General features: G+C 41.7%; 1 protein-coding gene across 4 annotated transcripts in view; it reads left to right on the forward strand.

Moving 5' to 3' along the window:
* DLC1 (DLC1 Rho GTPase activating protein) overlaps window positions 1–24,492 on the forward strand; it is a 356,025-nt gene that overhangs the window by 294,949 nt on the left and 36,584 nt on the right. Inside the window, exon 1 of one of the 4 annotated variants that reach the window (XM_007071048.4) lies at window positions 10,012–10,514. The exons of 2 other annotated variants lie outside the window; for them this stretch is intronic. In XM_007071048.4, coding sequence (XP_007071110.2) covers window positions 10,478–10,514 — 37 coding nt within the window. In that variant the 5' untranslated portion in view covers window positions 10,012–10,477. Of the gene's footprint in view, window positions 1–10,011; window positions 10,515–19,431; window positions 19,511–24,492 lie in introns of those variants that run through there. One more of the 4 variants, XM_037897698.2, reaches the window with a different exon arrangement.

Here is a 24,492-nt window from a genome sequence, read left to right on the forward strand (position 1 = left end):
CATCTAGTCTGACCTCCAGTATAACACAGGCCATAGAACTTCCCCACAATAATTCCTATAGCAGATTTTTCAGAAAAAGATCCAATCTTGATTTAAAAAATTGTCAGTGATGGAGACTCCACCACAACCCTTGATAAGTTGTTCCAGTGGTTAATTACTTTCACTGTTAAAAAGGCATGTCTTATTTCCAGTTTGAATGTATCCAACTTCAACATTGGATTGTGGTGTACCTTTCTCTGCTAGATTGAAGAGCCTATTGCTAAATAATACCATGTACTTATAGACTAATCAGGTCACCCCTTAACCTTTTACTTTGTTAAGCTAAATAGATTGAGCTCCCTGAAACTATCACTATAAGTCATGTTTTCTAATCCTTTGATCATTCTCATGGCTCTTCACTGTACCTATCCAATTTATCAACATTCTTCTTGGATTCTGTGCACCAGAATTGGACACAGTATTCCAGCAGCAGTTGCATCAGATTCTGCTGGCAGTAGATTTCTCCTTGTGTCCCTTTGCTTCCGCTATCAATTTTCTACAATTCCTAGTTTCTGATTTATATTCGTTAATATCAACTTCCCCTTTCTTCCATTTGTTTACATATTTTTTTTAAAAAATTTGTATCTGCCTTCCCTTCCCTTCTAAAGCAGGTCAGTTTTGTAATCAATAGGGCCTTCTTTCTCAGTTGTGTGATTTTGACTTTTTGGGCATCCAGTAAAATTTTCTTGAACAATTTCCAATAGAAAGAAAGAAAGAAAAAGAAAGAAAGAAAATATCCAGCCAGAGGAGGTTTTCTCTGGTGTAGGCACTGGGGAAAACACTGGTAAGGCTGTCCTTCAAGGACCCCCTTGCAACTCCAATTATAGGGGCCATGCCAGGATCAGGACTGCAAGCAGGTGGCCAAGGTTCGGGGCAGGGCTGAGATTCCAGGTATTACTGCAGCCCTAGGGCAACCTGAGGAGTCTGCAATAACCTAGAAAGGCTCCCCAAGACTAAAGTTGTACTGGGGAACCCAAAGCAGCCCAGGATGAGCAGGATGCAAAAGTGGCTTAAAGCCACCTTAGTCTGCACTTCCCTTGGGCTGTGAGTTCTGGGCTGTGCTTCTTATAGCACTGCATACAATTTCTCCTGATACACTTAGCCTATTTCATAGGAGTGTGGTAAGGATGAATTAATATTTTTATTTTTAAATCCCGTTATTACCAGAATTATATTGCAATTTTTGTATTTCAGCAGTGGCACTTGCTTTTCTTCATCCTAAACCTCAAAAAAGGTTAAAAATTCACTTTTTTAAAAAAAAATTGATATAATGGTGCCTGATACTTCTCTTACTTTCTGTGTAAATGAGGAATAACGCCACTGAAGGCCATAGCATTATGCAGGTGTAAAACAAGTTTACATCGAGGGAGAGACAGGCCTAAATGTGCACCCGCACACAGAGTGATATGAATTATTTTTAACTATGGTACCTTGAGAATATTCATTGCACCTTACCAATCATGTATATTTTCTGCTAAGTTTTTTAGCTAGAAGATAAAATAACTTTTTTTTTTTTCAGTGTAAACCTATCCTTAAGCTCTAGGGATAAAAAAAATGGTACTTTACGTTTAGGTGTAAATTAGTGTAGCTTTATTGAAGGCAATAGAGCTACACTGGTTTACACCGAGTGAAAGCTCTGGCTCTTTATATAAAACTGTTGTATAAAATGAAGCAAGTTTAGGTAGAAGTTAAGTTACAATGTATGAAATGAAATGAACTTCAACATACAGATACTTTTGCATTATCAAACCTCTTGGTAGCTAAACTGTTGATCAAGACTATATCATTACTAATTTCCTCATTGGCTTTTTAATGGCACTAGTCTAATAGCTTCTTTCTAATGGATGTGGAAGTGAAATAACATTACAATAATGTGACTTCTGTTTTCTCCTGATAATTAAGGCCTTAATGTGCAAATATTTATGAACGTGTGTTATTTATTTGAATTAAGTTTCGCACATGCATAAGTGTTCACAGAATTGAGAAGTAAGGCATTGCAGTGTTCACAGATAGGTGTAATTCAGCATTTGATTCTCCAGTGCACTCCGTCTACTTTACACCATTCACGTGTAGAAGATGACAGATTGTAGGGTTATCTTGTCAATGGAGAACTCCCCTTGCACAAGTAAATTCCACTGGCATAAGGCTGGCAAAGCCAGCTCTTGCACTCCCCACCCCCATCCCCAGATCCCTGGCAAACAGGGAGGAAGGGCACATGTTAGGGGTGGAGAAGGGATGTGGCAGAGCAAAGCTCCACTACATCTATCCTCCAGTTGGCTGGTGCTGAATCAGGAAACCAAAACCATCTCCCTGAAGACCCCTTCTCTACACACAAGTAGAGTTTGGGTGGGGTTGAGAATTCAGCCCAGGGATTTTTCCTGATAATTTCAGGTGCAGACTCTGCTTTATGAACTGTTGTTTTCACCAATAAAATAGATGAGATTGTTGTGGTTTTTTGGCAAGACAAAGGAGGGTTTCATCTGTTATCTGCGGAGACTATTGTTCCATGAGCTATAAAGTCTGTTCCATCCTTTGGCCTCCATTATACGCTAGGTAGTCAACAGGCAGACTGCTGGCCAAATCCAGACCGCAAGGCGCTTTTGAACAGACCCCAAAATCTTATTATTTAAGTTATTTATTATCATTATTGTTATTTTTTGTATTATTTTCTCTGGAGTCTGGACCTTGACTATACCTTTAGCCAAGACATTTGGACCTTGACAAAAAATAATTTTGTCTAATTATTGTCTAATAATTCTACCCTGAGCTAAAAGTTCTAACTCGCCTCCTGCAGCATTTCCTATGAACTAGGATGAACTAGCCTGAAAAGGTTTGAATTTTTGTGAAATTCTCAGTCTCTTTATTGGGTTCACAAAGCTATTTTGAGTTTTCAGACCTTATTTTCCTGAAATTTAAAAATAAGTTGTAGTTTTCCCCAGGGTGAGCCACCTTTTGATGAAAAAACATATTTTCTAGCTAAAGGGAAGTCAATGTGCTATTAGCAAAAGAATCCCATCACCCACTTAAAAAGGCATCAGTGCTATTCTATATGGAAAATACTAAGGACAGATCCTCCAGTGGAATAAATCAGAATACCTCCATTGATTGCATTGCATCTATACTGATTTAGAGCAGCTGAGGATCTGGCCCTCTGTGTTAAAATGTATTTAGAATGTGTCTCTCTCTCCCTCTCCTTTTGTCAGTCTGTATTTATTTTACACTTTGCCAAATCTGCTTCATTTTCAAGCTATATTAGCATCATTTTTTTCCTCTCTCTCCCCTCACTGCTTCTATTTTATACAGTCTCTCCTAAGTGCAACATGAAACCAGTCCTGTTTTTGTTCAGACTGAACTTTCGAACTCATGGAGTTTGAATACATTTGAACTCAGGCAAAATGAGTTCATTTATCTCTACATTTAAAACATAGTCAATTATATTCCTAATATGTATCGGAGCAAGTTTAGAAACATATTGATTTACTTGTAAAAAAAAAAATCTAGGTGTCATTTTGATCAACAGCTGGGATCAGAAATAAATAACAAGCATATACACACAGAGCATTTACTATTGCGTAGTGATAATTGACATTCTTTGAAGTGTCTCTATGGGTTATCTCAGGAGACAAGATACTAGAATAGACAGACCATATGTTTGTATGATACAACTATTAGTTAGTTAAAGTTAATTCAAGAACAAATAGCATTTCATTTTAGATTCTCTGAGATGTTGAACAATAATCTTCCTTCTCAGAAAGCCCAAGTATATTTCATTTCTAAGAAATGACACTGTAACCTTTCTTTTTAAAGAGGGCTGCACAATTATTGCCCACTTTAAATAAATAATTTTCAATTAAATCAAGTGCTTTAGAATTGGATTTAGTTGTTACTTCATTGACAAAGTGTGCAACATTGAGGTCCTTTAGAATTCAGAAACAGCCTTTAAAGACCCAAGACCATACTGAAGCCAGGTCTATAGCCAGAGGCCTGCTATCCCATGCAAGCTGAAGCTGCTCTATAATCTATCATTCCATTGCTAAAAGGATATTAAGACAAGCATTTAGAATTGTAGTCCTGTGTCTTACAATCCTGTGTTTGTATCAGCAAGTCAGATGACCAATTGCAAATTGTGACTCCTCTGTATCATGCTGTTTAAAAGAGGAGTGATGGCCATAGTACAGTTAGCTATCAAGGCATTTGGGCCTTAGAGGGAAAACAGAAGACAATGAAGTACTTATTATTAGTTCTCATCCTACGAATCACTCCCTTATACAGTTCAAACAAAAGGAGAATTCACCTATTAAAGTGAGTAATTGTGCCTGTTGGGCGAGCCTTTACAGTTACTTCACCATCCATCCAGAACTTTTTGATTGCATTAAGGATAACAACACTTTACTGCAAAAAGAACAGGAGTACATGTGGCACCTTAGAGACTAACAAATTTATTTGACCATAAGCTTTCGTGAGCTACAGCTCACTTCATCGGATGCACAATGTAGCCCACGAAAGCTTATGCTCAAATAAATTTGTTAGTCTCTAAGCTGCCACAAGTACTCCTGTTCTTTTTGCGGATACAGACTAACACGGCTGCTACTCTGAAACACTTTACTGAGCAAGTATCTTGCTTCTTTCGGTAGCATGACTTTAAAATCAGTACATTCATCAGGAACCAGCCTAGGATTCTACTATGAGATTGCCTCTTTTTTTGTAGTAGTATTAGCTGATGCATTAAGTAGATAAAAATGTTGAACCAAGACTACAAAGGGCAGTGGCTTTATTGATTCCACAACACTCGTTAGAGACAAATGAGTGATTACAGTGTTGTTGCTGCTGCTGCATGGTAAACACCCATACCTAAACTGGAATGTTCCTTTAAGCATGCTTTCCTGCTAATACAAGACTTCTGCTCACTTTTTAATTTTGAAAATACATTCACTTAGTGTCATAGAAATCCAAGTTAAAATGCAAACCAAAGAGACTGCATGGCTCCAAGAATTGATAATGGGATGGAATCGGAGCCGTCAGATTACTAGTAAGACTCTAGTACAGGTCGATGATTATCCTCTGGCATCTCCATAGTGATCTATGTGAAATTAGTTGGTGGTTTCCATCCAGTTCCTAGCAGACAGACATTCCAATCAAAAAATCCACTGGCCCTGACAATGACAGTATCTACAGAGATTGAATGGGGATGGAGACTGAGCTAATCTTTCACGACAGTGGTTGATTTGCTCTCCAAGTCAAAAAGGAGAGCTTATTTAGGCTGATAATGGCACTATTAATTATTATTTATTACGCAGCACTGTAGGTAAGCATTCTGAACTTTGGTATAATTTCTTAAGGGCGCTCAGAACGTCTACATTTTTACCATGTCATCCCAACCTCCTTGGATTGCTTCACTGGCTTCCTTTCTCTTTACTGAACCAAATTTAAGTGCCTCATCCTTGCCTTCAAGGCACTAAATCAGTGGTTCTCGATCTGTTTATCATTGTGGACCACATATGTGTCGATACAGTCTCCCATCGACACAATCTCCCATCGACACAGCACAATGTAGCCACCATGGTAAGTGGATCTAACTACGTCAATTTCAGTTATGTTATTCACGTAACTGAAGTTGCGTAAGTTAGATTGATTTACTGCGGTAGTGTAGACCAGCCCTAATAGAGTGAAGTGGATGGTGAACTTGTAGCTAAGGTTTAGATTAGGGATTCAGGAGATCTGGGTCAGATACAGACTTTCTGTGTAACCTGGGCAAATCAGAGTGGGATCCAAGAAGGGACTTAGGCGTTGTAAATCTGAGTGTCACAGCACCTAACTTTTAAGTGCCTAAAAAAAATCACACGAAGAATACTATGATCCACAAAGCCTGAGTTCAGCACCTAGGCTTCCTATATAATGAATGGGAGGAGAGTGATGTGATCCAAAAAAAGCAAGCACACTAGGGGGGGAGCCACCTAAGCTAGCCAGTGGGAGAGAGATGTGAGCTAAACTCTCCCCTAGATGCCTAAGTCCAGGCTGCAGGGAGGAACCTATCTTCTGCTTGTGATCCATGCACAGGAACCCACTGCCAGGAGTCAGGTGGTTTAATCACCTAATGAGTTAGGCACCTGCCTCCCTCCACACAAAATGGCCAGAGGAGATGATGGTACCCATCTGATAACGTCAGGTCCTGCTCACAACTTAGGTGGCCAAATGCCTGTTTTCCTCTGGTTCGTGGGCAGCAGAGTGCAATCCCCAGGGTCTAGAAATTAGGCACCTATAAAGCTTTTAATGGAGAAAGTTAGGCACTGAGTGAGTGTAGGTGCCTACAAGATTAGGCAGCCAAGTGGGAGTTTTGTGGCTTGCAGTGATACCATGCCTGGGAACTTGGGCACCTAACTCTGGAGTTTAGGCACCTAAATTGCTTCATCACTCACAACCTTAACTCTCTGTTCCTCAATTTAGTCAACTGTAAAATGAGGATAATAAAAATACTGAAGGCTTGTCTACACTGCCCCGCAGTTCAGACTTTGGGGGTGTGAATAGCAGTGCACCCCAAAGTGCTGCGCTGTAACTCCCATGTGTCGATGCTGCAGTTGTGAACTAAAAGGTTCCTAGTTCCCATTAATGTATTCCTAACAGCGTAGCACTTCGGTATGCATTGCTATCCACACCTCCGTATTCCAAATTGTGGGACAGTGTAGAGAGAGCCATATTGACCTCACAAGGCTCAATCCATTCGTGTATGTAAAGCCACCTCAGATCTTTGGATGGAAGGTGCTGTGTAAACGCAAATTATTAATTATTTGTATTTAAATGAGTGAAACATATATTTTAGGATTATGGCATGCGAGGTGGGTAAAAGCCATTCATAAATATGAAAAATGTACTACAAGCCCAATGGGAATACTTATGTAAGTGCTCACTAATGTAGAATTGCATAATTGGGCCCTAAATATTTCATCATTTATAACTCAGATTTATGAATGGTACCTTCCTAAGCCTTGTCTACACATGATTTTACTAAAAGGGTCATTTAAAACCAATGTAGTTCAACTGGTGCAACACTTACATCAATTTAAATCAGCCTTATATCAATTTAAGCATTGCCCTGATTTTCCAGGTGCAAGCTAAAGCAATGTAACTAGTATTAAAGAGATATATTTCTGACCACACAGAGGTCTGCTCAATTTAACTTAAACCAGTTTATAACCAATTTAAATAAAACTAGTGCAACTGCTATGTGTAGACAAGACCTAACTTTCAACAGGAGCATTTCAACCTATTTATTCTTAATCCTGCCTAACCTGGATTCCACTTCCCCGCCCCCCTACACACAAAAACTCATACCCCAGAGATTTGAGAAAATGTTGTCTCATACAGCGCCTTTTCCAGAAGTGAAACCTTTCATAGGTTCTCTAGGTAACCTGCTTTCTATTCTTCTTTCCTTTTCTGTGGCTTGTTGCAGAAGTAACTTATTTTCTCTCTTTTCTCTAAGTCAGGCTGCCAAAGTACAATACTCTTCCAATCACTGCCATGCCAACCCTGTCATTTCCTTGTCTTGTAAAAGCTTAAAGGTGTAGCCAACAGAGAGAGGACGACTAATTATAGTGGCATTGCCTTGCCTGTTCAACAACAGGAAATGAAATTCCCTCTGGAAAGTTAGCATAGGTCTGTCTTACCTGCATTAGTTGTATCCTCAAGACTGAGTTGAAAAAGTTATGTTAGGGGCACCAGAACCCCTAAGGGACTCATGTTTTATGGGCCAGACCTGCATTTTAAACTCACAACCTCCTGCCATAGAAGAAGCATTCAAAAAATGCAGGTAGATTCAACTGAGCCTATAAGAGTTGGAATTAACTAAGATAAGAAGAGGTAATTGACTGAGCCTGTAATGGGTGAAAAGTGAAGCTTGAAGATACAGTGCAGCACCATTCTCCTGTTGACTAAAAGTGAATTAATGATCTGGAGCTGTGTGGGGGTTTCCAGAAACAACACTGTAATAGCCAACTTACAAGTTAGCAGCTTGCTGAAAGAGATGTGTATTCTTCATGCAGATCGCGGGTTCAGGTACCACACTTTATATCTGTCTGAGCTGAAACAACAGTTGGAACTTCAACAACCAAGAATTAATATAAAATATGAGGCTGATTTGGGATAAAATTAAGCAATCTCAGTCTTTGATATGCAGACATTTTCAAAATTTCAGCGCTCTTTTACATGCTCGTGGCTTTGCAGCTGCTCAAAGTACTTGTGCATGTTCTGTATCATTTTAAGGCTCAGAATGTGTCTACCAAAAAATGGGTGTTTAAACAATCATCAGAAAATGTAAAAGGGAGTAGATGGCTTAGGAAATTGTTATTGAGCTACATAGCCTTTCACGTTTAGCTATGACTTTCTAGTGACTGTTTAGTAGCCACTATGAAATGTGTTTGGTGGTCTCTGTCCAATTCCTGATAGATGGGTGTCCACATCTCAGAAAGCACCACTCAAATTAACAACTCTTTTAAAATAAGTCTTGATGATAAGGCCAAAGACTGAATGGAGATGGAAGTGCAGGTGGGATCCCTGCGTTCACCAGGTGCTCATTCCAGAATTTGGGCCTAACATACATTTGGATTTGGAGCTGGATCCAAATTTTGCTGCTTATGTCCCTCAGTAACCAAAAACTGTACACTAGTTCCTACTGATAACAAGGAACATGCACAATACTCAGAAACTCACTCAGCACTATTCTATACAGTAACATTTATTGGAACAATTTTTTCAGAGCTGTTCCCATTGTTTCTTTTAATAGAGAATAAACTATATTCCACTATACTGAGCTGTCACGACAATATTTTCTAGTATATATATATTGTAACTTGTAAAGTAGTTAAAGCAACATTGACTGCACTGACCTTTACTTTTTGACAGTTGCTATCAAGGAAATGCCTCTAAAGCCCACTGAACATGGCTCATGCTATGACTAACATTTCAAATATCTACAGGTTAGGGCCTTGGAAAATAGTTGAAGACAACCGATGAATCAGTCAGCTTGTAGTCAGCCTCTGGAGAAAAACAGTGGATTGCAAACACTGTAAGCAAGAGTGTTTTTACCGAGGTTGTCCCTGTGTTGGTAGGAGGAAGCTTTGACTTTTTAATCCTCACTGGTCTGTTGGCAGTGCCCTAAATCTGAGCTATGCCAAAATTATGTAGACTTTTGAATCAACTGCAGGCTCCCAAACAGCTGAACTTTGGAAGCCCTGCCACGTCTCACTGGCCCATCTTCACTATAAGAAAAGGAGTACTTGTGGCACCTTAGAGACTAACCAATTTATTTGAGCATGAGCTTTCGTGAGCTACAGCTCACTGCATCCGATGAAGTGAGCTGTAGCTCACGAAAGCTCATGCTCAAATAAATTGGTTAGTCTCTAAGGTGCCACAAGTACTCCTTTTCTTTTTGCGAATACAGACTAACACGGCTGTTACTCTGAAACCCATCTTCACTATGGCTCCCATATTGCTACCACCCATAGGAAATGTTTAGAAAATGTCCCTGGTACAGACAGGGCTGTAGGCACCCACCACAGGGCTGGTGCTGGAGGAACAGGGGCTTTGTTTAAAAAACTGGAGCTGGGCCCCATCTGAAAACCTCAGCTGGGGAGTTTGCATTTCCTCTGCTGCCTTCCCTACCAGGCGTACCAAGGTGAGGAGTGCTGGAGCCCAGGGTTTAGGGTCATGCCTGTCTCAGTGCAAAGGGGGGGCGACTGTTTCATAAAGAAGGGGGTTGTACAGCAGGGCTGCCACTTTTGGTTGGATGTGTTCCTGGAGCTTTCATCATATGACATGCTCTTTAATTAAAGATTAATCTGGAGACTCAGGGACAATCCTGGAGGGTTGGGAACCCTACGTAAAGCTCTCCAGCAGAGCGTGCCTATAGCCTAGGAGAGCATTGTCCCTGGGGAGCTGAGTCTTCCCAGCACGTCACGACACCCAGCCCCAGCTGGGGCTGGACGGGAGGCGCCGACGCGCAGGAGACAAATTGAGGAACAAGCTAAGTGATCAATCCTGCCCCCGGTGAAAGAGACACCGAGAGGGGCGTGGCGGCAGGGGGCGGCAGGGGGCGTGGCCTGCGGCTGCCCAGCTGCGATGCCGAAGTTTATGTGGGACAGGGCGCAGGGGGGGCTTTTTCAAACTCATCGCAGAGCCGCCGCGGCAAGGCAGGAGCGAAGGTCCGCGGACCTCACCCGTCAGCAGCGCGCGGGGGCCAGGCGGCCCCAGCCAGCTCCCCGGGGAGCCGTGCGGGAGAGGGGGCGATGGCTGCGGGGCGTGCAGCTGCCAGCCTGCTCCGTGACGGGCTTGGAGCGTGAAGCAGGGGAAGGCGCTGGCCGGCATCCTGCGCGCCGCTGGGGAGATGCGCTGAGGTCCGCCCAAGAAGCCCGCTGGCCGCGCGTGCCGCCCTTTCGCCCGGCCCTTGATGTGCCAAGAGCCGCAGGAGACCATGATCCTGACACGTAAGCCCTGTCCCTGCGCGCCTGCAGCGCTGGCCCAGCTGCGAGATCCGCTCCCGCGCCGCTGGTCCGGCTGGCCTCTCTCTGCTGCCGATCGCTCGTGGTGAGCGTGGCTTACAGCCACGGCAGGCAGGCGGGGGAGCCGGATCCTGAACCCCTCTCTCTTGTGGGGGCCTGGCCTTCTGGCACTCTCTGGTCACTTCCTCGCCTGTGGGCTTTCACAGCGCGGCACCGAAAGCTCGTAGCTTTTCCTTGTGCCCCTCTAGAGAGAGAAAAAAGCGAGCAGGGTTTAAGTTGCGATCGCTACAATGTGTTATGCTGGGGGGGCGTGAAAATGCCTTTCGTCCGGGCAGCGGGACTGGGTTGATGTGGGGTTGGGGGGTCGAGAGGCAGGGGAGATTGCGTTCAAACGCCTGGAAATTTCCCTTCTGCTGCGACAAGCCTGATCTGGCTTGAGAAGATCATCGATAGGCAGATGGGTTCCCTGCATGGGTGTGATTAGATCAGTGTCTCTTGCTCTTGTTGTGCTCGAGGAAGGGGCGCCTAGCAGAGCTGAAAGGGTGGGGAGGCTTGTCAGAGCAGACCTTTATCTTGGCACGTACACTAACTATTCACAATTCCCCGGTGTCTCCACTTCTCCCCCCTCCCCTCCCCCTTTGCATTTTGGTACGCGTATTTCTTAATGAGCTAACTAAGATCCTGTGCATCCTTTCTGGCTTGCTTGAGATTCAAAATCAAGCTTCAGTGCTTTTAGTGTTGTTGTTGGCTTTTACCTATCCAGGTTAGGTTCCCTCTTTCAGTTATCTACTGAGTTAAAAAATTTGTGGTGGTGGTGGTGTTTTTAATAGCCACTGGCAATACTTTCAAATCTCTTTCTAACTAGGAAAAGTGTTTTTAAAACACAGAATGTGTTCAGGTGCTGGAAAGTCTCAACTAGCAGTTGACTTCGTTTGGAAATTTTTCTGTAAATGTTAACTTCTGTGTCTGGTGACATACCAGGGCAATAGCTAAGTTTGCAAAATGTAGGTTATCAAACTTATGAAAAATCTGGTGCTGGTTTGGACTAGCAAGACTGAGGGGCTTTTCTTGAAACATGCTTTTTATTAGATTGCTTAGAATTTGTGACTTTCAATTCCAAGTGAAAATGTCAGTTGTAATTCATAACTCATAAAGGAGCTTGTTGTAATTGAGCTGTGCCTGAGGTTTTTAAAGGGCACTACAGTTGAAATAGTTAAACCAGTCTTTAAAAAAAAAAAAAAAAAAGTGCCCAGGAGAAGGAAGCATATAGTTTCTTTTGAAGTTCTCAATAATTAGTCTGATGGCTTCAAGGAGCCAGATGACTCCCTCCTGTGCGGTGGTGCCCAAGCCCATGATGTCATGACTGGAGCCTTTGATCTCTTTCAAGGAACACCCTCCCCCCCCCCCCCTGCAAGTAGTAAACAACCCCCTATATTTCTAGCACAAATAGAAAACAAATTCTTTTTGTTGTCAAGTTACATTTCAGTACTCCCCTCCTCTTTCTTGCAAATAGCAACCATTCACCAAAGACCCACTTCTACCATAATTGTAAAGCTGCTGAACAATGCGTTTCCATTAAGCTAATGAACATGGTACTACTACAAGTTAAAGTGCATTTACGATTAGTGTGACAAATCTCTTTTAACTCTATTCTTTTAAAGAAAATAAGTTTTACAGTGCCACCTACATTTATGGCACTACATGAATAATTTTTAATATGCCAGAAGGTTTTGATTTCCACATCATATGGCAACAATTTTTTAAATGTGTGGGTCCATGGGCTGAGGGAATGCATCTTTATCTTAGCCATCAATTACAGATGCATTTTTGACATGAGTAAGTGTGACCTATTTGAATTCTCTGGCCTGATCAAGAAATTCCCAGCAGCAAAGCAGTGAGATACCAAGTGTCAGATTACATTTTTAATGCTGTTTTGTGGAGAACTAGAGGGAAGATAATAGCCAAACAGATTGCAGAACAGCCTCTGAATGTAAATCTATCAGCAGCTCGAAGTTTGACTAATTCAGCATCCATCTGGCCAGCAGGCTATTGCTGGTCCATAGCGTAGATAATTGGTATTAGGTTCCTCCATTAATTCAACCAGTTTGGTTTGCCACGTTGCCTTTCAGGTTGCAGCAGATGGTAGCAGTATCCTTTAAGTCACTTGACCTGCATTTCCAATAAAAGGAAAAAACTCGGTGACAGATTAAAATATGGAGGAGTGGGATAGCCTGCTGTTTAGCAGATGGGCCCAGAGGTTATTTCAAGACTTGTCTGAGACATTGTTTAAGGTTAAGATTCCTATATTCAGTTTAGGTTCTGAAATACATTATATGCAAAGAATATGTATCTATAGTTTAATCAGTGCTCCTGCTCTGATAGTTTACAATGAGTCAAAACAATTTGAGATCAGCTGCATTCAGTAACCTCTGGGAATCCCCAGACCTATATGACATGTAATAAAACAAGTTCTCTGTGCTCATTCTTCACCAATGGAATGTCTGAAAAATGCAGGTACGTTATATTGGTTTGTGCACATAGAGAGTTCTAGTTCTCTTTGAGTGATACCAGCTGTCACTCAAATCATTTTCTAAGGAGTAGTTAAAAATATGGAAGGTGATCTCTTTTGTTTTGTTTAGATCTTAAATCTCAAGGACATAACCAGAAGTTTTAGAATGTGCTGGGAGATATCTGAACAGTACATTGCATTGCAACAGAGAACCAGAGCTGAGGCTGGGTATGTTCTGTTGTCAGGCCTGGGGCCTTACAGCCAGCAGAAGTTGAGTGCTTCTCTTCTGATAAACAGCACTGTAGCTGCCCCTACTGGATGATGGAATTATACTGGTGCTCACTATAGAAATGTAAAAGTACTTGCTTGCATACCATGCATACTGACCCAAGTGTGTACCACCAGTGTTTCTGTGTACGAATCTGTAATGCTGTTAACCTACATATATAACATGTTTTTGATACCCCGTAAGAGCGTTCTAGGTTGCTGATCTTCTCCAGTTGTACTTTGAGTTATGAGCAGGGAGGTTGGGGGAGAGTGATCATGCTTTTATTTTATTCTTCCTTTCAAGCAGCTATTTTTCATACTACAAGTAGTTTTTAGCTTACATATTTATGCATTTTGTAAATATTTAAAGGTGGGGTTTGTGTGATGATTTTTTTTTTCCTGCCCAAGAATACCATGATGTAGTGAGTTTCTTGGGGCCCCACCCTTTTTCCATTGAAGTCAGTTGGTGTTTTGCTATTGACTTCAATGGGAACAGGATGGGGCCCTTGGCCTGTAAAAGGAGATGGAGGAAAAGAGCCCCTGTGTTGAACAGGATGGTCCAGTATTGTAAACAAGAGTTTCTCATGCTTAACTATCTTTCCTAGCAACAGGAAGAAGGAAATGAGGCTATGCAAAAGGACCCTGACAGGCTCCAGACAATACTAGCCCCACCCTAACATTCACGCTATATGACCAGAAGACTTACAGAAATAAAAATAACTTCAGATGTTTCCCCTTCCTCCCTGTGCATATTGCAGAAATATAGCCAAATCAAATGATCTACAGTTCACGAAGAGTACTGTTTTGTTGTCCAAGGACTGCACTGTAGTAAAGGGTAATAATATAGCCCTAAACGATAGTAACATCATGATTGGGCATTACAGTAGGTTTTCTCTACAGACTGCTCCTTACAACTGTCATTGACAGACTAAATTTTCTTTCATTCTTTTTTAATTCTGACAATTTTTTAAAACTGAGTAGCTCTCAAGGATATTGGTAAGAAATTTGACAAAATCAGCAGGGCATTTCTGGAATTATTTCTTTGACTTCTTAAAGGGAAGATAAGCTTTGTCATAGTTGAGATGAACTGCAGAACTTGTAAGCTCTTGATCCAAGAAGTGACCATGAATGTCAAACCAACTAATCCCAGTAACGAGTTAGCAATTCCAGGCATATTTCTGACTTATCCGTGTGCTTTTGCAGGCTAAGGTAGACTGTAAATAATTCTGTGTGGTTCAAGATGTCAAAATGGTCTTGTTTATTTTTTACTCCAAGGCTGATGAATATAGAGGAATGTGAAGGCTGTTGCTTTTCCAACAGAGACTGACTGAATTAGTGGAGTGGGTTATGTTATTTAGGCCAAAGATCTGACCACAACTTTTAACTTGTTCTTTCACCCTCTAGTGAATACTATGTCTCCAATAAAATTGCTTCTGAGTCTGGAATAAGTTGCTATGATATATCTTTAGTCTTTTGCTGTTTGAGGAAAATCACAACCTGTGTTTCATTACTGATGAGATGCATGAATGGGCCACAGGACTTGAGCGTTGAAGTCTTGGTTCTTTTTCCGGTTCTGCTTGCTGTGGACCTCATGCTGACCTACCTTACCCTGCAAATATACCCAATGAAATCAATGGGACTACTTGTGAAATAAGGTACTGCTTGACACACGTATAAAAGTAGTTGAATCAGGTCCTGTATGACCATGAGCCAACTTACTTAAGTTCTCTGTCTCAGTTTCCCCATCTTAAAGTTGGGGATAGCGATACACACCTTTAAGAAGCACTTTAACATCTGTGGGTGAGTAGAACTGTGTAAAGTACTAAGCATTATTATTTGTTATGAAGGATTATTTCTTTCAAATAGTATCCTAGCTCCAACAGAGGTGTATGTCATTCTCTTGAGAACGATAGTGGTGGGTGACATGAGATTATGACATTTCGTCCCAGAAATACATTCCATGCTAGCCCATTTATGGCCAAGGGGGAGATTATCAAAAGCACCCAAGGGATTTAGGTGGACTGTTTTTCCATTGACTTTCTCTGAGATTTGTTCACCTAAATAGCTTTGGTGCTTTTGAAAATCTCCCTCCAAATCCTCCTCTTTGCATGCAGCTGAAGACCACACACAGAGGAGAGCATGCATAGAAGAGGTCTGTTGGAGTCTATAGTGGACACATATCTTCCCCCAGAGAGCTATTCCATGGCAACTACTGCAGCTTCAGGGTTACATTCGTGGGGTTTTTTGTATGTCCCTGTTATGTGAGGAAATGGCCAGTGTCACAGATGCAGGGGTACGTCACCCCAAGCTCCCCATACACACTAAGAAACAAAGAGCCTGTGTAACCCACACACTTTCTGGGTGTGGTGTTCTGTCCCATCTAGTGGCACCGAGACCACTTAGAGTTAGCTAAGGCTGTAGAGCAGACTGATTTAAGAGACAGTTATCAGGTAGTCTGTATCCACAAAAACAATAAGGAGTCCAGTGGCACCTTAAAGACTAACAGATTTATTTGAGCATAAGCTTTCATGGGCACAAACCCCACTTCTTCAGAGACAGTTGGCTTTTAGCTCATGTGGTAGAGGCTCATGCTTTAAGTTCCAGAGGCCCCAGGTTCGATCCCGCCCACTGACAACCAGGGTCTGTCAGTGTTACACCTGCACTGGATGAAGTCCTCTTCTTCAGATGTGCCAGAATCTGCCTGTCCCCCTGCAACAGATCAATGTCTCCACTGCATTTAGGCCCTTCTGTAGTTCTTACTTGTTACAAGGTTTGGCCTTTAATTTGGTAATATTAAGCAAGGTATTTTTCAAGGGGACTTTATTTGGCTCCATTGAAACCCGTTATTATAATTCTCTCCATAACATATCTGAAGTGTCTATTATTTCCTAAATACTTGCTCCAAGAAAAGCCAACTTATCGCCTGGCATGTTAAAAGTGCAATTATGGAAGTTACCTTATCTCAGCCTTGCAGTGCCTTCTGTGAGCAAGGCTGTCTTCCAGGAACTGCTCCTGAGTTTATCAGCCATGTCTAAAGGCTTTTATCCATCATAAAAATCTGTACTTTTATCTTTAACTTGTGTAGTAGGAGCTTGTTTTTAGTCTTCAGATTAAATAGTGGAGCCCACTCTGATATCTGTTAAAGGAATGGCCTCTTAAAGGAGCAATTTTCATGGGAAGCAATCAAAACTATATAACTTCATTTTAAATATATATATTAAATGAATGTCTCTTGAAGGAAGAGACATTTTGGATAATGGGAGTGGTTGCACCAAACACTAATTTAAAATACTGAAGCCCTAAAGTATGTATGGCTTAGGGCCCAGACCTTTCAAGGGTCCTGGATTTCACAGTATGCGCCATATTCTGGGTGAATCAGCCTCCCTGTCTTGCAGCACCACCAAGCCAAAAGAGTTACTGTCCAAATAGCCTTTGTTTTAGGGAGTGGTCATCCAGCTGGCAGCCAGGAGGCCATAATTTCAAAGCTCATATTTCTTCAAAACCCTTATGATTGAGCATTTCTGTCAGAAGTGGAATAGAGACCAGATCCCTAATATGACAGAACTAAGTCTTGTCCACTCAGCCGTGCTGCTTTTCAGAATGAATGTGGCAGAAATGTGTGTTTGGCTGGCCTGTCACGAAGGATTGCTCTAACCACTAGCCCAGAAACTTCTAGATCCAGAAATGGAATCCTGATATCCACTGTCTCACAAATAGTTGTGTAAACCATTGGCAAAATGTGTATGTCATGTTCCCCTCTAGGGGCTAGTCCCCACTGAGAATAACAGTGTAACCAAAATGGAAGAGGTCTGTGCCTTAGATCTGAAAGGCCTGGCTTCAAATTCTGATGATCATGTATGTGTGGGGAAAAGTAGTATGTGACTACGTAGTTAAAGATTGTGTGGTAATGCATGACTAGTATTATTTATTTATATTGTAGTGGCACCTACAGGCCCAGTTTGGGGGTTGGGGCCCCACTATGCTAGTCCCTGTACACTCATAGAATAGCCCCTGTATTGGCAATGCTGAAGACACGTGTAGTGAGACCTGACTAGCTAGAGATCAGATGCTTCTCTTCTGAGTTACCATTGTGACAGTTGAAATCATCTGGGGGCTGCTTTCAGTGGTCTCTCGATCTGAAATCTTGAGCTTTGACGCAGGCATTCTCAGTGGCGGCTCTATGGGTGTGGGACTTGTTCACTCTTGCTTTTCCCCCCTAGAGCCTGAGTTTGCTTCCTGGCCTTTTGCTTGCAGAACAAGTTCTTGGTTTGGCCTTGGCCTTGGCCTAGACTATGCAGGCTTATGGATCTTGTATGTTGGGATTTTTGGCGGGGGAAGTGGCTGCTGTTGCTGCCTTTGGGGGCAGTTCTGTTGATGTTCGTCTTTCAGTGTATGTCCAGATGCCATAGTAAGCGGGCACTTTTGTGGGAGTGGAGAACAGGGATGAGGTTTACTACTCCCTCCATCCATTTGTTCTTCTCCACTTCTACTCCAAGGTCCTTTGAGAAGGATTGGATGTTTCTCACTCTGGAACCTGCCAGCATGGCTCCTTTGGGTGGCCACGCAAAAGACGCGAACGTCTGCTTTTCCTCCTTAATAATACTTTGCATGCCATCACCCTATGCCAGTGGTAGGCAACCTGCGGCCTGTCAGGATAATTCGCTGGCAGGCCACGAGACAGTGTTTACGTTGACCGTTCGCAAGCATGGCCGCCCGCAACTCCCAGTGGCCGCGGTTCGCCGTTCGTGGCCAATGGGAGCTGTGAGAAACAGTGCAGGCTGGCCGCCGCTTCCCATAGCTCCCATTGGCCGGGAACGGCAAACCTCTGCCACTGGGAGCTGCGGGCGATCAATGTAAACACTGTCTCGTGGCCCACCAGCGGATTACCCTGACGGGCCGCAGGTTGCCCACCACTGCCCTATCCTATCATTCGACCAATAGTCAGGCCAGATAAAAATTGAAGTGTCCAAATTTTTTTCCATACCTTTTCTCACATGGATGCTCATTGGATAGCTTATGTCCCCACATCTTAAGCCCTTCCTTAAAATCTCTGAGAGAACCTCTTTAGCACATGAACACAATAGTTTATTGTAAAGGAAACATACAGATTATAATAGTCCATTCTAAACAAACTTGTTAAATTTTTTTTTTTACAAAGTTAAAGTGTACATCAGATTACACTGTATTTTAACTTGTTTTCATGCCCTCTTTGTATGAAGGGAGGGATGTACACTGTTAATGTGGCCAACATGCAATAAATATTTGTGAATCGCTGATGTTCCTGGTGTACAACTACACTTGTGAGTTGTGGTGTGTGTTGACGGTGTCTCCAGGAGAATAAAATGGGCTTTTCTGGCTTCTTCACTGCTAATAAATCTGTGTTGAATTAGGGATTAGGCAGAGGAGACATATTCATGCTTGCAGGCTTTGTGCATAATCTTTATAAAGAGAAACAATATGTACAGGTGAGTGGTCTGTATCCTTCAGTGAGTAGTGCCAAAATACCAGCAGTGATATTATTTCTCCTCCCCCAAACCCCCCGCCACCCTTTCCAATCTATTAAAAGTAAACCAAGTACACATCAGTTTGCCCCATTGACAAATTTGAAAGTAAAGTGATCGCTTTTGGCAATGCCAGGTTGATTAGTTTTATCCAGATTTGGGAAGATCACATAAACCACTAAAAGCTCGATTGTTCCCAGACATGATCCAAATCTATGGGGAAGGAGATAGAACATAAGGCGATTTCTTACCTTTATCCCCTTGCACTTCTGAAAACAAGGATTGCTCTAGGCTAACACCTGATCCAAAGCCCTTTGAAGTGATGGAAAGACTGATTTCAGAGGGCTTTGGATCAGGTCTTAAATGAAACTGAAACGTTTTAATCAAAATCAGTTTCCTTTTCTTTACTAATCCACATCCTTTAAAAAAAAAGAGAGAGAGAGATTGGCCTGAAAAACATTTGAAATAATTTTATATACCAAGGACTGTGGAAAAGAGAATTTTGAGCATGAGTTAATCAGCGTTTGATGCATGAGGTCAATATTATATTTCATGTGTTGCGTGCTATCATCAATATGCAATAAAAGCTATTATATTATTTATCTTCCTATAATTTTTAGGAAAAAGTAAATGGAGCTAAGAAACAGAGATGGGTTAATGAATTTGGAAACTAATGTTAAAATTTGGCTGTCATCATTATGCAAGTAAGTAAACTTTAAAGCAAAGGCTATAGAAATGAGCTGCTCACTCTGACTCTGAATAAGTAGTGGGGGCTGGTATCTTTATAAAAGGTTCTGTTTAAAAATTGTACTCAGGCTTTCAGAGAAAGCATCAATATCGGATCCCAAAAGAGGATCCTAAAAATCTGATTCCTTTCATTCTACTTTCTTCTCCTTCTGTTACCACAATGAATTTCACACATTTTCTGTTGCTTCTCCAAATGTGGTGTGGTTTATACATAACATGAACAGCATAGTTAGAGCCTTGCGACAGGGTTCCAAATATCTCCATAACTTGAAAATCCCCTCCAGTGCTTGACACAAAGCCAGTCAATAACACAGGGAGTGTTTTTCAGTTGTCATCAGCTCATCGAGAAATACTTGAGTGGGTTTTTTTTTCTCCTCCTTCTACGGCTTTTATTATTAGAAAGCAGCACGTTTGTTTGAAAACCCCAGGCATTGCTAATCTGAGGAAGGGAAAGGAGGTGGTGCCACACATCTTCCCTTTCAAAGACCTTACGCTTTTTTTTTTTTTTCCAAAATGTTTGGCAAGAAATATCGTGAAAATCAAAGAAATCTGTACAGGCATCTTTTAGTTTGACTTGACTATTGAAACATGTAGAGTTAAATAGAGATTGATACACACCCCTGGTGAATGTAGATCAAAATAGGTTGAAGCAAAGTGAAATTCGAGGGTGTACTAAAATAGTCATTTTGCAAAAATTTCTTGTGTGTTTTTGAAGATGCAGAAGAGGGAGGAAACCTCAAGAAAGGCTGTATTTTTAGCTTTTCTTCAGACCCTGCTAATTGAACACAAGGGCCAAATTCATCCAATGTCAGTGGCATTAACCAGGGGTGAATTTGGCCCATGATGTGTTTAAAAGTTATCCGTTGTGTACACCTGCAATAAAAGGGACACGGTATAATTAAGTTTAACTCTAATGTCCTATCACTGTTATAATAAGAATGGATTAACACTAGTAAAATCAACCTTTGAGCAAGAACCTTTGTCAGGCTTTTCAGAATTAAGTATTTTTTGTTTGACTGTCCACTGAAATTTTTAACAGATTTCAACATTTATATTAAGATAATTTATGATAAAATACTGATTTTTTTCATTATACATTTTGGGTTTTATTTATTTTTTTTTAAACTGACACTTGCCAAAAAACAATGTTGCTTTCTTGTAAGGTGTACAGCGCTGAGTTAATAATTCCTCTGCTGCGTTCATACTAAGGAGTAAGTTAATAGTAGTTTTGAGAACTTTATCTGAGGTTATGGAAGAGAATTTGTGGATGTGGTGATCCTGGCCTGAAAGGTAACTTCAGAATGGAAATCACCGGTTGTGTTATAATGGTCTGATCAAACCTGATGTTGGATCCGTGATGTAATTCAAATACACAGAAAAATGTTTGCTTCCCAAATTGCACTGGGGTCGTTGTTTTGCATCTTAAGGGGGACAGGCATTAACATGGGACATCTTCTGCCAGGGTATGAGCCACTGCAAATCCTCTGCAAAATAACAGGTCAGAACTTCTTGAATAGTTCAAGACACTAGTGTGGTATTGACCAGAAACTTTCCCAAACTGTGCCAAAAATTAAGATGCTAACCATTTTAATGGGAGAACCGTGAGGAGCAGAATCCTTTTGTGCTGCATCCATGCAATATAAATCCAGTACCTTAGAGAATTCAATGTATTGAAGTAATTGTGACATCAGTTCTAGTATCTGACATCACGAGGCATCACGGGGGATTCAGTTTTGGTTAACGTACATCTTTGCATAGGTCTCTTGTGGTAGCTAGTCCATGAAGGTTATTTTGTTAACTATTTTGCAAAAAATATTTTTTGGGCAGGAAGGTGAGTCTAAATTAGAACTATTAGTCTGCTCGTGGATTAAGGAAAGAGTAAGTGGATTTTTTTCCCCACAGCCTCCCCAAGTATCTATGTGCTAGGGTTGTTCCAGGCTCTGATCTTCAGCAGCAAAACCAAGCTTTTGGTGAGATCCACTGATATTAAACAGCGGTGATTCTGTTCTACCTCATAGCAGCTCTGTAAAACCAACCACCTTGATGCAGCCAAAAGGAGTGATAAGCAGAGCTTCACTGATGTTTAGAGGAGAGAATTAGATCATAAGGGTGTCTTGAGTTCAAGCCAGGGGAAACCATCTGCTTGGAATAATTGCTTACATTCTGTTTGGTGCTTAAAGGGAGCTGATTTATGTCTTTCTGCAGGTGTATGAGGTTTTCACTTTGTTGCATGGGGCTGCAAAAGTACCAGTGTGTAAACCTTTGGCAGAAGTTCATGGATTCATGGGAATTATAAAAACCTGCAAACCATTTACAAGTTTTGGATAGATCAAAATACTCTCTTTCCTGTGTTCAAAATAGATGGTAACTGTTGTGAATTTTCCTGTTAAAAAGAAATTAACTTCTGAATCAGGCTACATACAGTTTTGATTTTTATAATCTGGTACCAACAAAGCGAAGTCTTTAGACCTCTTGAGCATTCCATTTTGAAATCTCAGTGTCAAATGATGTGAGAATTAAGGGATTTTGCCCTGATGCTTTAGCATTGCAAACTCTCCTCTTCAGGAATCAAGACATTGCAAAGTTAAATAAAATGAAGGGAGGGTTAAGAATTCCTGTTTGTATGTACTGCTTTGGAGGAGGACTGGGTCATCTTAACACCCCAGGAAATGTGTAAATGTGGCCTAATGATTCCCAGCTCCACACAAAAGGAACTCCTAGCCTTAATTTAAAGATATTGGTCTGCTTTGTGAAACAGACTAAAAAATAAAACTGTTTCCAATAAAAATTTCCTGTTTCCTCCTTAACACATTTGCCTGCTGTTTCTTGATAGAAAGCCCAAGAATAAAGACTTCATTGTGTTTCCTTTTTATTTTTTGTTTCTAAAATAATTTCTTGTGTATTGGGAAATTTTGAAAAATGTTTTTCTCACCAAAAGCTTTCCATTGCTTAAAGAGAAGTAGCCCAGGGCAGATTCTGTCAGAAGGGCCACATATAAGTTCACATTTCTTGCCTTGTGAAAATACTGAATTTTGTAGTCTAAAATTATATTTTTTTTTATTGACATGAGCATTTGAATCTATTGCTAGTGGCAGACTACTTATTTTTAAAAGGAAATGGCACATCCTTGAGACACGGACAGTTGTAGGAGCTCCACTTGTCTGTCAGACTGTAAACCAGTGGTGGGCAACCTGCATGTGGCTCATCAGGGTAATCTGATTGTGGGACATTTTGTGAGGGCTTTTATATACAAGTGTCACTAAAGCAGATTGGCAGATGGTTTCAAATCATTTGTGTAAGTTCCCTCCTTGCCTGTGTCCCCACTGAAGTCCCTTTTCTAATTAAGGTAGCCCTCATCAACGATATGCTCAGAAATCCATTTATAACCAGGGCTCTGGCCTATAACCTGGATTTTCTGGGCTCAGGTAAAGATGTAGAAGCAGGGGCCCAGGTGTCCCTCTGCCTTCAGCAGCTGCCTCCAGACAGCAGCTGCCATCAGCATCATCCCAGTGGCCGTTCCCATCAGCTCCTTCCTTTCCTTTTGTCTCTGTGCTCCAGCACCCAGACAGGCACTGATGCACCCATCCACACTTACTCTGACAAGCACTCATACGGACTCACTTTTCGTCTCCAGCTGGGTATGAGCCCAGGGCAGCTGGGGATGCCTAGAGCCTCAGTGGCGATCATTCTGACAGAGAGGAGAAACTGTTCTAGGCATGGGCTTTAGTTGTCCTCAGCCCAGGACAAAATACCCTGGCTGTTCCACACTGATTTTTTTAACTAAAGCCTTTTATTTTCCTGTAAGGTTCACACTTCATTTGTGGCAGGAATGGCTGCTCTCCATCTGTTTATTCATTATTCTGTAAAACAACAAGCTTTGCAACGCAGTGAAAATGATCTGTTATCAGCAGTTTAATAAGCTGTTTGTTCAGCACAAACTAGATGCTGAATTCTCATACTGTAAAACCTGGTATTTAAATCTCTTTGAATAGACGTTCATGTTCTATATTGCTTGTCATCCTCTAGCTGATAGAGCCTAGCTATGCTGAAGCGGGGACAGATGCCTCCTAAGCCACCTTTCTATTCCTCTGATCCTGGGCCAATTGTAATGAAAGAGTCCCAGACGTTACTTAGAGCATTCTAAGGGCAGATCTAAGTTCTGCCTGCTGGAGCTGTCCTATAGGAACCACTCACTCTGTCAGCCAAGGATCTGCTGGCATACTGTTCACTCAGCTTCACTGCCTACCTGCTCCTCCCTGACCTGCTCTTTGCAGAATGGTAGGAGTAGGTGTCATAGAGCCAGCTACTCCACTACCTCAGAGGAATTCCTGGTTTCCTTTTTAGGGCAGCTTTCCAGCTGATTTGCAGTGCAAAACAGTTGGAAAGGGGCCAAGGAAGTGGTCCATAGTTTCCCAGAATGCTTTGAGATAGATTTGGGATAGCACAGTGTCTGTGGGTTAAATGAATGCTGCCATTAAACATTTGGTCATATCTCACGTCCATCATCGCCTATTGTAACCTGTTTGATTTAGAGGCACTCGGGTGCTGTATATCAGCTCTTCTGCTGTTGTGGAAAAACCAAGAATAACTAATTAGAAGCCAGATTTTGCAGGGCTTTGGAGTGGAGGCTGGAGCTGGAGCACAGAGCAGCTCCAGAGCAGTGGAGCTGCAGGTTTTTGCCTGGAGCTGGAGTGGAGCCGGAGCACAGCTCCAAAGCCCCGAGAAAGGTATTTAGGTGTTGCTGCCCTCAGTGCTGCAACACCTACCTGATTTAGGAGTCTAAATTTAATTTTCAAGAGTGATTTTAGGCACTGAGGAACCAAAATTCCATTGACCGGAATTGACAGAACATGATTTAGCTTTCTTAATGCCTAAATACCTTTTGAAAAATGAGATTTAGGCTCCCAAATCAGTTAGATGTTGCAATGCTGAGCTCTGC

This window comes from Chelonia mydas, chromosome 4 (genome assembly GCF_015237465.2).
Source record: "Chelonia mydas isolate rCheMyd1 chromosome 4, rCheMyd1.pri.v2, whole genome shotgun sequence".
Classification (NCBI taxonomy): Eukaryota; Metazoa; Chordata; order Testudines; family Cheloniidae; genus Chelonia; species Chelonia mydas.